Source organism: Oryx dammah, unplaced genomic scaffold (genome assembly GCF_014754425.2).
Source record: "Oryx dammah isolate SB20612 unplaced genomic scaffold, SCBI_Odam_1.1 HiC_scaffold_26, whole genome shotgun sequence".
Classification (NCBI taxonomy): domain Eukaryota; kingdom Metazoa; phylum Chordata; class Mammalia; order Artiodactyla; family Bovidae; genus Oryx; species Oryx dammah.
In genome coordinates, this window is record NW_024070210.1 from 30,351,543 (window position 1) to 30,368,718 (window position 17,176).

Below are 17,176 nucleotides of genomic sequence, written 5' to 3' on the forward strand. Positions count from 1 at the left end.
TGGCAAGCCAGTCCAGTACTATTGCATGGAAAATCCCATGGACAGAGGAGCCTGGTAGGCTAGTCTATGGGGTCACAAAGAGTCGGACACGACTGAACGACTTCACTTTCACATCTAAGAATAGGCTTTTTAACTAGAATTAAAATGTCTGTGATTTGATGGGAATTTCAAGTCTAAACTATTGAGTGATAACAAAGAAAAAAAGGGGTTCCCTAGTATCAATTTCTCAGTATGTGACCAATTAAGAGAGACAACTGAAATCAACATTTTTTACTTAAAAAACCCAAAAGACCCCACAAAAACCTAGGTTCAACATTCAAAATAACTACAAAAAACAAAAAAACTACAGAACACACTTTGACAAGTGAATGGGTACTAGTTATGCATAAACCAAACTAATCCTTATTTACTTCAATTTTACTTAGCTATAAGACTTGCTGCCTTTGCTTATAATCTCATTATTGTGTTTTCATTACAAATTGCAAATGAACAAAATAAGCTCTTGCAGTTCATAGAACTTCACTTACATCATCAATTCAATGTACTCTAAAATCCCTCTATTTATGCAAGCTTATAAAATAAGTCACACTTTCAGACGTGAATGAACACAGGGCAGAGGTAGTACAACGAATTTTCAGAATGAGCAGAGGAAGCAAGCACCCTAAACACGTGTGTCTACTAAGGCACTACACCAGGGGTACTAGCGAGGTGGAGAAGTCCTTTTCCAGGACACTCCCCATGCAGTCTCAACTCTTTAAGGGAGTAAGAAATATACATTTACAACATGACAAATGAGAAGTTCTTGCCAAGAGGAACAACTTATGGCTTTTTAAAAAAATTTCTGGGATGTTTTCATGAAAATAACCATCAATCTGAACTTCCTAGCTTTCAGTCATCTTCCTAAAATCAGGGAGGGACAATTCTAGTTCAAATCATTAACTATCAAATCAATCTTCTTTTAAGCAAATTAACCAAGTTCAATTGAACAAAAATTTTCTTAAGGTCTCCTAATGAATAAATTCAAAATTTCCAGGTTCTAGGCAAAACAAAAATGCTGCTTGCAGTATCAAACAATCATAGATACACACACATTATGCAATTGCCTGTTTATTTGGTGGCACCAGTTTTGCAAGCTAGAATTATTTCTACTTTCCATTTCATACAATCTGTAACCACTCACAAGTTGAATGTGATTTCAATGGACTTGAAAACAAAAAGTACATTCTTAAAAGTTAGAACTGAATTTACATACTTTCTTTGGACCAGGAAATGTACAAAATACAACATATACATTAATGGAATTTCTTTAAGAGTTTGGATCACATAAACTACAAACAGTAGGTGAATTACTGTGGAGAATTTTGTTATACATTGTGTTTAGGAAATAATTCTGTATTAGTTTTACATGTATGGATTTTGAAAAATATATAATGCAACATGCTTTTAACATGGTCTCTCCACTCATAACATTTATACAAATTAATTGAAATAATTTCAAGAGTGAAACCAACCAGTATTTGGGCATATTACTATAAATAAGCTATTCTGCTGCAGATATGCTGTTGACTTAGGTAAGGGCTAACCAGGTAAGACAACAGTCTCTATGTTTCAAAATTCCCACAAATGGGAATTACATATACTGTAACCAAACATCCGATTTTGGCAACAAATGCAAAAAGCTAATGCATTTTTTCATGGTAGTTATATTTAAAAGAAATCTCATAATCCTGTACATTGGTGGCTGTATGTTAGATCCTATTTTAACATTCTGTATCAGTAAATACCTAATTCCTCAGAATTTGAAGTGAATTAAATACTTAAACTAAACCTGAGTGAGATGTGATAGTCAAATGTGCTGTTTGTGAATATATTAAATCTATACTACACAGGTCAGAAATGTTCCGTCAGCATTTCTGTTTTACCTCTTGTCTGTTGAGATTCAAAAGTGGCAAATTTAGAAATGATGTTATCCTCCAAAACCAGCCTGGATACTAATCATTCTCTTTCCAGCCCTCAAGATACAAATTTTTAAAAGAATATGTTAATACTGATATTAACATAATTAATATCAGTTAATTAATTCTAGCCTAGACCCGTCTACCTCCTCTACCTTTTAAATAATGGAAACTATTCTTTAAAATAGACTCAAATTATTTTGAATTTTTTATGGGTTTTGAAGGAAAAAGGCTGATGTGCCCTGTTGTATTGTAGTACACGGTCTCAACCAGGAGCCCATGAACCACCACAATACTGGAAACTTTGAGGAGTTAATTTGCATTCTATGCATTTTCCTGGGCGACAAATTCCTAGGATTATTCAGTCTCAAAGGGCCTGTGACCCTAAAAGGTTTAGAAGCATTGTGACAATTTGTGCCATTCATTATACCTAATTAAAATAATACTAATTTTGTTCTGCAGCTACCCAATTTGTTACACGAATCTAACTTCAGATAGTACCATACAAATATGAATGTTACTAAAAGTTCTCTACTGGATGAGGAGGACTATGTTAAAAGAAATTTTTTTTAAACAATTTTTCTAAACATTCAGTTCAGTGAGAAAGCTATTATAGAACACTGGCTTTTGGAACAACGAAAAGAACTGAAAGACTTTTTCTTCTCAATTGTTTCTATGCCGGAGAAGCAGTATTTTTTTTTTTTTTTAATCATCTGACTTGCTAGAAAAATCAAACAATCTGCAAAACCAAAGTTGGTTCTTGCTGGTTTATGTGATGCAACAGTTCTTATTAATATACAGCTAGGTCCAAGGAAGACTTTTCTATGGCTTTTTAAATAATTAAGAGTAATCGTCCTCTGTCCTCCTCACTGGCATCTTCCCACTCCTTTTCCCACATTTTCCTATTTTCAGCCCACATTTACACAGTTATTAATTGGCTTGGTGAGGTAATGCACTAAGCTTTCTTGCTTAAGAAAATGGAATTGGTTTGGTTTGGAAAAAAAAAAAAAGCCACCAAGAGGGTAGTAGAGGAAATGAAGCAACATTTCCTCTAGGAGACGGGAGAAAAAAATGTCACTCTGTTGTTATATCAAGTTAAACAACCTCTTCCCCCACTTTTATAAAAGTGTAAGCTGTTAACTACAATTTCAGTTTTAATAAGAGTGTTTCTAACTGGCATACTCCTACCTGCTGGTAATATAATTAGGAAAATATGAGAGTAGAGGACACTAAATATACAAAACAGGGAAAAGGGAAAGAATCTGTGTCAAAGAGAACAAAAGTGGAGCCAAATGCCTTCCATCATCTCTGTATAGCATTCTATTGGTAATAACATGTAACTGAGACTTACTGTTCTGACCCAATGAAAAAATACAGTATTATTCTCATAATATTTAGAAAATGTATTCTTAAATCTTTCAAGCATATTCTGAAGTATTGTATATAAAAATTAAATACAACTCAAAACTCATACCACATTATAGAAAGAAGTAAAATTAAGCTTCTTAAATTTTAAACTATAAAGTCTTTCTAATGCCTAAACGAAAAACTTAATTAGAAGACTAGATCACTTAATTTAAAAATGGTCATCTCACCAGCAGTATTTGAAAGCAAAAGTATATGCAACTCTGAAAGTTTCCTTTGAAGAAAAATCTCAAATGAGAAACATTTATATATGGAAATATTTACATAATATTTTCTAATTCCAAATCCTAACATAATATTGTACAAATGGCAATCAAAACATTAAAAGGTTTAAACCTCTCATTCAAACTTTATGAATTAGAAGTATACAACACCATGAAATTCAAAATTAAAAAAACCCTGTAACCAGTTTCATCAGTTCCTTCAGAAACTACAAATAGAATTTCTATATGAATTTGTTCTGTAAAGATGGTCAGTAAAATTATTTAAAAAAAATTAAAACACAGTAATCACTTAGCTAAAATTGGATATTAACACTGGCAGTGTTTTTTCAAGAAAATACAGACTTTTGGTACAATAAGGTTAGATAGATGTGTTTTTACTTTTTATTTTTTTAACTTTTTTGTCTGCACCATGTAGCATGTGGAATCTTAGTTCCCTGACCAGGGACTGAACCCACGCACCCTGCATTGGAAGCCTGGAGTCTTAACTACTGGACCACCAGGGAAGTCCTAGATATATGTTTTCAAATGCCTTAAACTCCTGTTCCCAGGGTTGGATACTTCTAAGAAATACATTAACCTTATTTCTATGATTTGCTGCTATTAGCAGGAAGTCTAAGCTATTCGTGAAAGGCAATCAAGCACATTGAAGAGACATGAGCCTCATCGATCCAATTTTATTCCTATGCAAAGTAAAATTTTCTTTTGAATAAGATTTTTAACTCTGAGGAGAATAAAACAAAAGGGTTTTCAAGTGACTAAGGAACTGCAAATAAGCTCTTCGGGCAGACCCACCTTGTTCAGGAAAATATCTGGCAGAGAGCAGGTGGGCAGTAGCTATTTTCTGGATGAGTGATCCAGTTATGACATTAACATACATACATTAGATTATAAATTCTATTCAAATGTAAACTCCTTGAGAGCAAGGACCTATTCATTTCTTGATAGTTCCAAGGTGCTTACCCTAGAAGAGCATGTTGCAGTTAACACTTAATTTTGTACAAAAGGTGAATGGATAGATGATCACTGAAAGTACTCCTATAATTCACATTATTTGAATTACATAGTTGACTTGTTCTTTAACCCAAATTTCTTAATTTTATGTAGTAAAAAAAAAATAAGTGTTTGAGCAGTACACTATTTGCACAGAACTCTAATAACAAATTAATGCATCATAATTAAAAATGAGTTTGAAACAGTTCTAAAGCTGAGTAAGAAAAATACCACTTAGATTTTTTAAATTAATGCTAATATTGAGAACTGCTTCTGTTATCTGTAAAAGTATACTCTCTAAGAAAATGGAAATTAAGAGAGCCTACCTTGCTAAAATATAGCAAGAGATCAGTGAAATTATTAATGTTAGGGTAGCAAGAATCTGCTATACAAAATGAATGTCCTATTAAAAGCAGCAAAGTTAAAACATTTAAATGAAAGTACATTTGAATAGTATGTTATCATCACACAAAAACTTTTTCCCTCCAAAGAAAATATCAAACATATCAAAAAATAGAGACATTGCCCTGAGTCACTAATTAGCACACAAAAGGGGATAGGAGGTCAAAAATTTAAGTGGTACAAAAGTGAAATGCACAACAGAGGTGCAAAAGTGCCTTTAAAAAGTGTGCTGGTTCCCCATACACCACGAGCCCTAGGAATCAAGAACACACACACTCTGCCGTTATAATGCATACTTCCTTCCTGTACTTTTATAATGAAAAATTCTATCTAGTATGGCAATGTTGACTCACGTGGAAAAGATTTAGTCTTCTTAGATCATACTTAATACAGTTTTCTCTCACTTCCAGGCCTAACTTCAGTACTAATAATTCTAACAGAGGAATTTTTAACCTCCTCTTTTTAAAAGACTCTCAAATTAAGAAGTCACTAAATATACTACAATGGTTTGAAATATAGCTTTCCATCACATATTTCAGTTATGATTTAAGATTTTGCATCTCAAAATCCTGTTCAAGTTTTTGAAATTTCCATAACTAAAAACTTGAGTCTATTTAAAAAATTGAGGAATTATAATAGGAATTTAGTTTTCAGTACTTGTAATCTATACTAGAAGCACTGGTGTTCATTAAATGTACATTAGGATGCTTACAAAATTGTAACTTAGAACATTATCTTACTTTGTATCCTACCACAGATTTAAACATTTATGTGTAAGTAAAGTACAGAATTGGTTCTGTAATTTCAACTGTTACGGATTTCTAAATATAAATAATACTTGTTTTTCTTCATGCTGGCTTAAGACATAAATTAAATACAATTAAGTTACATTTAATCCTCACAAATAAGATGGATAATGGAAAGATTTTGCTGGTATGTAACTACTTAAATCTGAGACATTTCACATTATTGTTTCCAACACTTCTCTAACCTTACATTAGTTTTAAGGTTATATATACAAATACGTATATTTCCAAGTTAGGAAAAAAAAAACAAATGTAACAAAATTATACTACTTTTTATATACAGTTTTTATATTTGGTGTTGTATTTAAATCTTATATTTTAAGAGGTTTGTAGTGGGGAATCTGGGAAAGATTGAGGGCAGGAGAAGGGGACGGCAGAAGATGAAATGGTTGGATGGCATCATCGACTCAATGGACATGGGTTTGGGTAGACTCCGGCAGTTGGTGATGGATCGGGAGGCCTGGTGTGCTGCGGTTCATGGGGTCGCAAAGAGTCAGACACAACTGAGCGACTGAACTGAACTGAGTGGGCAATCTGCTTACTGAATGATTAAATTAAATGATGAGTAAATACAATATTCAACCCAAAGAGACAAAAATACAGAAGGGCACAGAACAGTAGTCTTTTCAATGTGACAGATTTTAAAACTTACTTTCACATGCTTAATCAGAGGAATTGAAACCTAAATTAGGTTATTTTTATATCTACAACTCTTTAAGCTGTTGGAACTTATTTTTAAAGGCTAACTGCTAAATATTATCAACATGCTGTATTTCAAATCACTAAATACATCTTAACTACCTGGATTCTAAAGACATGGGCCACTTAAAGTCACAGGCGCACGTGCGCGCATACACACACACACAAACGCACACGCCCCCACCACTGTTAGATTGTCAGGCTTTGACAATTATTTTAACTATACAGTAGGCAAATTCAAGCTGATACACATCTTAATGAAAAAATAAATAGCCAGAAAGAAATCCACTTAAAAATAGATCAAGGAACAACATAGACTTAAATCTTTTATAGTCTTTCCAATAGAAGGGAACCAGCTCCATCTATGCCTTGAGTAACAGTATTTTCCAGTTAAGAGACTAACATCTTTCCCCATGAGAAACTTCTCATTTACAATGGTATGGTGTTTTAAAATAAGGGCGGAGTAAAGGAGGAATTACACATACAGGATTAAATTTCTTGTTTGTTAAATCAAGCTTTATTGATAAAATGGAATTCAGAATATCTTACTAGGAACAGCAGCAGGCCCAGCCAATCATGATAGCAAAAATGTGGCAGTCTCCTACTATTTGTAGGAAGCTGCTGCTTATCAATTAGTAATTAAATGTAAGGACTTGTAAAAGAGGTGCAAAGAATCAAGGCATTTTAGCCCCAAGATTGATATTCTTATGAATATATTCTATTACCTGCAATACTCATGGCAACAAGGAGAGAACCTAAAAGACAGTTAAATGAAGGGATCAACTTTATCAACAATTCCAATCCCACTGCCAAGAACATTAAAATAGTTTTCAATTAACTCCCTGGATATTCAGCTTTGTAACAATATTTTGGAATAATTCTCCATAATCAGGTGCACATGTGAGTGTCTAGCTGACACGGCTGCTGCTCTTCCTGTCCCAACCCCAAGTCCAAACACAACATGACTTGAAAGGGCTATATATCTGTTGCATCACACAATAAGCCAAATATTTCTTATAACTTCGATAGTGATTTAAAGCAGTTCATAATTAAATATGAGCATTTTGTACAAGGACAATTACACTTTACAAAAAACAAAATCATACAACAAAAATTGCTGGAGTCTGATTTACAACATATGAATTATGGTTTGAAATCACGTTTACATAAGTCTCAAATTTACAACAACAAAAAAAATCAGTTCTGGGCTAGCTGTTGTACTGCTGAAGTTCTCTGGTGTCATCACTCTCACCCACGTCATATATGCCCTTCTTTAAAGTTGAGGATGTATGTTTAAAAGGTTCAATGAAGTTGAGCTGCACTCTCCTTTGGAGGTGAAGGTAAACTCCGTGGCTAGATGAGCAGTTTTACCACATATCATCAGTTGATGTAGAGTCCTTTATAGAAGGAAACAAAGCAAAACAATGAACTAAATTAAAACTTAAAGATGCATTATTTTCTGGGTAATGCAGAAAGACACGGTTTTGTAAGGTTGATCTTTAGGATATAAATGTTTTCTAAGGTATATATGTACATGTGTTTATGAAATATCAATATATAATCTGTTCCAAGAACTGTTACAAGGCAAAAGAATCAGACACAACTTAGAGGCTAAACAACAAGAACCTTTTGGTTTGGTTTTGGAGTAAAATATTTAATATAAGATTTTACGATGAGGTTGACCAAATGTATTTCTAAGCCAATAAATTACCAGAAAGAATTTTATTTTTCTCTTCAATAAACCCAATTTATTTTTAGAATATTATCTTTATAAATTTTTATTGCATAAAAACCTCAAGAGATTTAAGGATGCTTCATAATGCAGTATATAAAATATTTCAGAGCCGAAATGATTATAAGTTACCAGTTTTTTGTAATCACAACAGTACAATCGAATTGTAATAGAAAACTTAATTGAAGAATATTGCTGTTGTTTAGTCACTCAGTCGTGTCTGGCTCTTTTGCAACCCCATGGACTACAGCCCATCAGGCTCCTCTGTCCATGGGATTTCCCAGGCAAGAATGCTGGAGGGGGTTGCCATCTCCTTCTCCAATAGATCTTCCCAACCTAGGGATCAAACCTCCATCTCCTGCATTGGCAGGCGATTCTTTACTGCCGAGCCACCAGGGAAGCCCTAATTGGAGAATACAGCATTCTAAACATCTTTATATACACAGAATTCTCTACTTTAGTATTTAAATGATATGTGTAGGGTTCGTGGCAAAGAATGGGTATTAATGGAGATGGGAATTCTGAGGTCTGTTGCAGATGCTTACAAAACTCAGAATTAATTCAAGAAACTGAGCAGAGATACTCCCACCTTCAAAAAAATATTTAGTGGGAAAAAACTTGTGAAGTTTATTGCCTGAAGAGACTTAAAAAAAATAATTAAAAGGGACTTTCCTCCTGTTTGAGTTAAATGGCCACTCATCATGATTCATGTCCTCAAGCACTAGAATTGTGATGCAGGCAGAATTCAGAGCAATCAATCAGGGGTGTGTGTAAGAGAATGGGTACAATAAACTGCTCTGCAAAAACAGGTAGGAAGGATCTGCATTCAGAGTGTAAGGGAAGGAAAGCAGAGGAGCTAAAATGGTACTTACGGTGTCATCATTTTTGTATGGATTCAGTCTATTGTAAACGGCTTCAATTACATTCCGCCTAAATTTAGAAAAAAAAAATACAGAAAGTTAATTCTTCAGAGCACAAGACTGCTTAGTAACTCACAGCCAGATGTTCATTAAAATGTCAAGGATAATCATTCACGAATTATTTTACTTATATTTCTTACTGTCAATAACTGAGCTTTATCTTAAGATATTTGGGCCCCATTGTTAAAGTAGAGGTGAATTTATTCTAAAATGCACCATTCTACTAATACAATTAATAGAAGAAAAAAGTCATGGCTTGGGGGGGAAAAAAAATCGGTCTATATGGTCTATGTCTATTTGAACTGGCATTTAGTTTTTATAAGTCAAAAATGATGATAAATTTCTTAAGAAATATTATTAATATATTCTGGTTAAGAGCTGAATGTTTTGAAGTAGATATAACTTCAACATCTGTCATGGTAAAATAATTTAGATATTTTACATATAGGTTTCTGCTTTTCATAATTCCCCTTTAAAAAAGCTCTATTAAAACTGAAATGTCAAATACGACTTTTCCATGGCAAGTCTAGTAATTACTTTTTGAATAATATTTTATTAAAAATAAGAATCGGTAGTGGTACTTCTGAGTTATAGCCTCCCTACTTACAAAACTGACTTGAAGCAATTTTATATTCAGTCATTTCACAGAATATCTTATCAGAAGAAACAATTTCCAAGATATAAATGCTTCAAACAGGAAGTTTTGAACAATTACATGAAATTTTTAAAAACATGGCTACACTCACAGAACAAGTAGAGAAACAAGGAAATTTGTCAATGTATTTTTGTAGATCTATTACATGAACATCTGAGGTAAAAATGTCTTAAGCCTTGAATTGTAAAACTGTGTAAAGTCTCCACTGCAGTTTACAAAGATGTAAGGTTAATATTTAACACAGATTAAGTCCAATTCTATGAATTAAAGTGCAAAGAGAAAAAAACAAGAAATGCAGCTACCTATCTTCCTTCACATCAAAACCCGAGCAACCAGCATCGACAACCAAAAACAGGAAAACCAGAGATACAGAGAAACGGTCCAGGTGGAGGAAGAGACAGATGCTCATCCATGGGGTATTCAGTTATCCAGAGATTAACAAAATCAAATTATAGTAGGAATAATACTGACACCTGGAATTTTATAGTACTATGTAATTTAGTTTAAAATTTTCTTTTACTGTATTATCTCATTTACACTATATGAGATAATCAGTGTAATCTAAGCCTCCACTGAAGACAGCCTTTAGTATAATTAGTTACAATGATATTCTGATACCTATGCTAGATAATAAGCACCATATATCATTAACACTGAAAAGCAATGAACCACAAGTTAAACATTCTGAAGTCACTTTAGAAATTATGTAAATACGCATCTGACCTACTGAGGCCAAACATTTTCATGTACTAAGACAAATGCTAAGAGTGTTCAAAATGTAACTTACTTGCTTGCCAGTTCACCCCCTGGTGGGAGGCTGGGTATGTTCTCACTCGCTAATGTGCGCATCACATGGACTAAGTCAGGGACGCCTTCCCCCTGCTTCTTTATGATTTCTGGGAATCAGAAGTACTTTTTTTGTAAGTGTTATTCAAACTTAATAATAATAATAATAATAAAATGAAACAAAGATAACTTAGGTTTTTAAAGATGGCATATACCACATCTGAGATTTTCTAAACTAGTACAAGGAAAAAAAAATCAAATTGAACTTTGAAAATTGATGACAAAAGGATGTACAAAATGATACAAGAGATACAATACTTTCCAGATTAACTTCAAAGACCAAATATAAACAAGATAAAAATGTGAAAAAAATTCGTATTAAAATCAATATATTACATAATCAGGGATACATGTGTACACATGAGGATATTCCTCTTAAGATGCCAGCTAGTTACTTCTGAGGAGATTAACTCCTCTAATTAGACTGGAAACATGTTTCCTGAATTTTGCCCTGAAAATACAATACACAGATTTAAAAAATAAATAAACAATTGCAAGATCTTAAAAAAGAAAAAAGAAACCCTATTAAGTACGTGGGATTTACTGATGATACACTAACACAAATCATATTTACATGTTTATATTTACAAAATGATAGTTAAGTAGCATGGGCAGAATAGGTTATACACTTGAACACTACTCCCAGCTTAACTTCTGTCTAAAGTATCTTTAAGCAATAAACAGATAAATACCATTTCCTGTTGATTATCTGAACAAAGCCTACAGAACAGAAAAAAGTCTAAATTTCATAAGTTTTTTTAAAAAGAAAAAATTTGATAAACCATACAACTGTATTTAAAATTATTAATTTTAAAACATTGTTATTAAATGGGAGAGTGATATGATCTACAGTATTGCCACGCAGATGCATATTGTCATTCATACCACAGAATACCAACCCATTACGCACAGACAACTTAAAAGAGTGCTCAAATTATTCACTTTAAGTCCAATAAGTCTTTACCTGGAGTTTTAGCATATTTATTCTAAACATAAGATCATGCCCAGATTATTTGTGGTTATATGTTCAATTTTTTGTTTTCCATTATTTACACTAAGAAATTTTCTTTGTTATCACTGGATATCATTCTAGTTCTCAATCTGTAAATACCATTGAAAATAACAATGCATGTAAAGATCTTTCATCCTTCGATCAAGTTTCAAAATATTAATTCATCATTAAAGGCACATATTAAAAGACAGACGCTGCTACCCATACTTCTTTAAATGGCTCAAATTGTCCTTTTTAGGATTAAGGCCAAATTTTACCGTCTCTTTTTTAAACCAGTCTTAAATCTGAACAAAAAGCAAGGATCTCAGATTTGGTTTGCCAAGTTCCTTTATTGTATAATCTTTAACATCTAGTATATTTATTCTACATGATTCTAATGCTGGAAATTTGCTGTACAAAAATAAAGGAATTTGATGTTTACCTAAACTGCACAATTTCACAATCTAAAGCTGTAATACACTTAACATACAGTCTCTGCTAAGCCAGTACAATTATTGGACAGATAACTAGATACAATATAAATGAACACTGATGATAAATTCAATTGATGCTTTCAGGTCTAAAAACATTACCTTGAATCATCTATATTTGATGTATTATATACCTTCTTTGTTAAAATATAAAAATTAGGATATTTTAATTGTGAAGAAAATTACAGGAAGACAAATTCTTTAAAAAAATAAGACTTTAAAAACAGTCATATCTCCTATTCCACATGGGACAATACATTTAAACTATCTGAGCATTTAACACTACACTAGCCTTGCTTCTTTCTGCTTTAAAAAAATAAAGAAAAAGAAATTTTAAGAAATATTCCTTTAACTGTTCTTGGACCATACATTTCAATTAGAATTGTAAAAAGATTGAATGCTTTTATTAAAGAATATATGTGTATAGAAGATCTACATTTCACATGCTCATATATGCTGCTCCTCCCCACTTCCCTTTGCCAAGTCTGAGAAATTCTAATAGTTATCTCCAAATTAGCAACTTTAAAGCTTGTGCAGTCAGTAGCAAATAAAAATATATAAACGACACAGATACCATTTTAAATTGGCTTAGAAGGACCACAGCCTTAAGTGGTATGGTTTAAATTATGAGCTCCATCTTTTCACAACCCTAGAGAGTCAAGTATTTCATAGATCGTAGGAGGAGAGCTAAAAAGCCTTTGTCCTTTTCTGTGGTGTGGACAGAGAAGCCAAAAGTATTCAGTGCAAATAAAATGAGGTTTAGTAGGTCACAGCAATTTAGTGAAGGCATGTATTTAAAGAAAGAAAAATAGAAAAAGGTATTCAGTGCCTGTTTTAAAAGCTGACTGCAGTATTTATTACTTTTTAAGACACATAATAATTTTTACAATGCAAATAGCTACATTCTTTCTATGTTTTTAAATATAGTAGTGATTTTACTTAATATAATATTTAGATGCAGTCTCATCAAATCTACCATGGTAAAGAATATTGTATTTCTGACATAATAATCTCCAATTGAATCGTACAAGTATAACAAAACTTCAGCATACCCAAAATATTGAGTATTAATGTAAAGTTTGTTCAGATGGCAATTCTTGCTTGGTAATAGGCAATATAAAACTTAACTTTATAACATAAAATTACCTGTCTAAAGCAATTATTTATAATTGCCTCAAAAACTTAAAGAGTGCACACTAAAGAGAAAAAGCAGCAATTCATTTCTAAAATTTGACTTCATTTCTTAGTAAATAAAACTAAACTCGGTATTTCTTTAAATCAATAAGAAAACATGTACACTCAAGTTAAAAGTGCCAATAAATTAAATATCAACATATCTGAATATATATTCCTCTTCAGATTTTGTATTTTTCCAAGAACAAGCAGTGTGAACCAATGTGCTGTAACTTGGTAGCATTCTAAATATTTTCTTACTGTATTATGTATAAATAACTCATACTGAAATGAATTGTTTAAAACAAAGAATTTCCAAGACCCTTGGTAATGAGGAAACAAACTCATTGAATAGTATGCTCAGTAAGTGAAATACTAAGTACTACGTATATACTATTAATAGATATATCACTATCAAGTAGGGGAGAGAAGTAAAAAACAAAATAGCAACTCTAAGACAGTACTGGAAATCAAAACCAATCACCATTCTAACACCAGACTAATTATAACTGGTATCAAACAGTAAAAAGAGAGAAAACAAAATTAAAGTGCATATTAATTTTAATAATGCAGGCACAACAGGATTTAAGTATATAGTATATCAATGTTTACATGGTATTAAAGGTCTTTAATAGTGTATCAATGTTTACATGCTATTAAAGGTCTTTAACGTGCAAAGTAATAACATTAGGAGCCCCCTCAAAAATGCGCTTTAACACTATCATAGGCATGTCAAGTTTTTCCTGCTTAAAGAAACTATATAATCTACATGCTTATTGCATATATGCAATAAACTAATTCTCTGGGGATACTTAATATTTATACCAAATAGCAGCTGCATCAATAATTATTTTAACATTTTTCAAATATTTGAAGGCATCACACTTGAGAGTTACAAATGCCTTTCTAATTGTCTCAAAGCAATCTGCAGAATTACGATAAATACACTTCCGTAATTTCTGACTTAATTTCTTGAATTTGTTCAGCATTTACATTTCTGCCAGGTAGAGACCTAGTATGTCTTCTATTCAGGTTTATGTTGTCTAGGTGAGGCAGTTTATAGCTTAGGCAAGAAGCTTTGAAATAGTTTAAAATAAATTTTTAAAAGCTATGGCACATGAAAGGTATTAATAGCCAGGCTATAATCTTCAAGTTCTTATTTTAAAATTCCCAAAAAAAAAAAAATAAAAATAAAATTCCCAAAGATGTTAAATTCATAAACACAGCTTTACACAAAAGATGGCATTCAAATTATCACCATCATAAATAATCTATTTATAATAAACCATAAATCAGACTTTCCCGGCATAAAATTATTCATGCCAGTGAATTAATCCAGAATTTGAAAGCATACAAACACTTTACCAAGTATCCTGAACAGAATGTACTGGGCCATACTTGTTATTTCTAATATAACTGTAATAGGACAGTAACAAATACCTCAACAGCTACTACAGAAATGCCCTTTCCCATTTGTGTACACTAAACACCAAATGTTGAAGTCATGTAGGTAAAGATCTAAAAGTTAACATGTTATAAAAGTTTGATTATGCTGAGGTTTTTCTTTAATAAAGCTACTTATTTTTTGTTAAGTGATCCACCTTCTACTCTGCTTTCCAGGTATTTGTCCAACTCTTCCTCCTTCTTCACTGCTTCTGGCGATACTTTGGGTGCATTTGGAAAACAGATCAATATCACACTCATGTTGTCTCGACTTCCCTGGGAAGAAAAAAGTTTGAGAAAACATTTTGTTTCCTTTTTGCTCTTCAAAGCCTTGAGAACCTTTACAGCCATGTCAATTATACTTGTTCTAGTGAAAATATATATTGTTTATAAGGAGAGAAAACTATATATGCACATGTGGAAGGGCACCCCCCAAATACATAGAGAGTACCTATGGTATACAGAATAACCAACACTCCAAAAGATAGGAAAGAAACACTACAGGTTAAACTCTACTGCAACAATAATTTTTTAAAGTTCTATAAAATAAATATTTCTGAACATTTACTGGTGGCCTACTTAACATGAAGTGATACCTAACACAAATACACATACACATATACACTGAATTCAACAAGGTAGAAAATTCTAGTGATATTCTTTACAACATGATTTCATCTGTAGTTACACATATCCCTGACAAATTTACATTTAACATAAATTGTGGGACTAATTGATTTGCTTCATAATAAATAGAAATATAGAATTAGAAATAAAACTATACATATAAAGTTTATAAACCAACTTTTAACTTTCATAATTTAAAAAAAAGGTTTAACTTTTAGGAAGTACATTCACTTAAAGACATCTACATATTCAAAATACTATAATTACAATACTTGAATCAATTTTGGCCTCCCCACAAATCAGACTTTTCCTATTATTAATAATAACTGGGAGTTACCTTCTATAGAGCATAATGCAGAACAGATAAAGTGGAATCTGAGTCATAATTTACTAATATCTGAATCTGGTAAGTCTCTTAAGAAAACAGCTTTTAATTTAGTTAACAAAGTATTTAATTCTCAAGTGCTAACGGATAAACCTAACAAACGAATGCTACTTTGTCCCTTTTATATACTAAAAGGGACAAAGAACATAAGCATCATTGTATTGTTCCTCCTAAATTCAGAAATTAACAGTGTGCACTATCAAGTTGTTGTTCTATTGCTTTTTTAAAAACATATTTGTTAGATGTTACATAAACTTGATTTGTGTTGGATGTTACATAAACCTGATTTTTAATTAAGATTTTAAGTATAGCTGGCAGTTGTGCATATAAAACTACACACAGTATTATGTTGACTTACTGTTTCTGAGTTTTAAAAGAAAATCAAATATATAGCCTCCAAAGTTTTATAAAATCAGCATTTTTAAAACAAACAAAAGAAAATCCACAAGAATTAGTAAGCATTATTGACAAAATACCAAAGTGTGGTAGAACACTGCACCCAAGTCAAGGGCTTGGATTCCAGTGTCACTGCTGCAACTAAAGGAGTAAGTTGTGTAACATTTTAAACTTCTTCAAAAGGGAGCAGCATATTTATATGTATACATTAGCTCATTAATTTCATTCCCCAGTCTTATGAGTTAGATTCTATTTTCTCTATTCAAATAGCTGAGAGAGGCTGAACAATTTGTTCAAGACTGTACAGTACAAAAGTAACAGAGGTAAGATTTGATTTCATGTCTGACTCTTAAGGGGCTTCCCTGATGGCTCAAAGGGTAAAGCGTCTGCCTGCAATGCAGGAGAGCCAGGTTCGATCCCTGGGTCAAGAAGATCCCCTGGAGAAGGAAATGGCAACCCACTCCAGTATTCTTGCCTGGAGAATCCCATGGACAGAGAAGCCTGATGGGCTACAGTCCACGGGGTCGCAAAGAGTCGGACACGACTGAGCGACTTCACTTTCTGACTCTTAAGTCTGCAGAACCTTCCGTTGCTCATCTACACAATCCCATTTGATTATCCAGACAACCCCATAAGACAGGGTAATAATATCTCTCTCTTGAACAATTAAAGAAACTGATTTTCCAGATAGTTTAAAGAGCTTACCTGAAGTCATACACAGTCTCATACCAAGTTCTTCTGACTCCATGTCCAAGGCTATTTCTATTACATAACACCAAATCATCACTAAATCCCCTCTGTTGGTGCTACGGATTCATTAGACCAGTCTCAAAGTACTTCCATAAACATACTGAGATATCACATGGTAAAATATTAAAATTCTAAAATGCCTTTCATTTATAGACAATGAGGCTTAAACTCTCCCCCATTCCCCTTTTGAAAACATTCACTTTGATACAGTCTTTTTACCTTTGATAATATTCCATAATATCAAAAAAGTCAAGTAATTATGGTTA

At 32.5% G+C, this 17,176-nt stretch overlaps 1 protein-coding gene across 1 annotated transcript in view; it reads right to left on the reverse strand.

Annotated features, from left to right (window-relative positions):
• Positions 1-1,091: 1,091 nt before the first annotated feature.
• The window catches only part of PPM1A (protein phosphatase, Mg2+/Mn2+ dependent 1A), a 51,697-nt gene continuing 35,612 nt past the window's right edge, over positions 1,092-17,176 (reverse strand). The window contains exons 3-6 of the mRNA XM_040226325.1: positions 14,911-15,028; positions 10,596-10,704; positions 9,106-9,163; positions 1,092-7,898 (exon numbers count right to left, since the gene is read on the reverse strand). Coding sequence (XP_040082259.1) covers positions 7,869-7,898; positions 9,106-9,163; positions 10,596-10,704; positions 14,911-15,028 — 315 coding nt within the window. The 3' untranslated portion in view covers positions 1,092-7,868. The remainder of the gene's footprint in view (positions 7,899-9,105; positions 9,164-10,595; positions 10,705-14,910; positions 15,029-17,176) is intronic.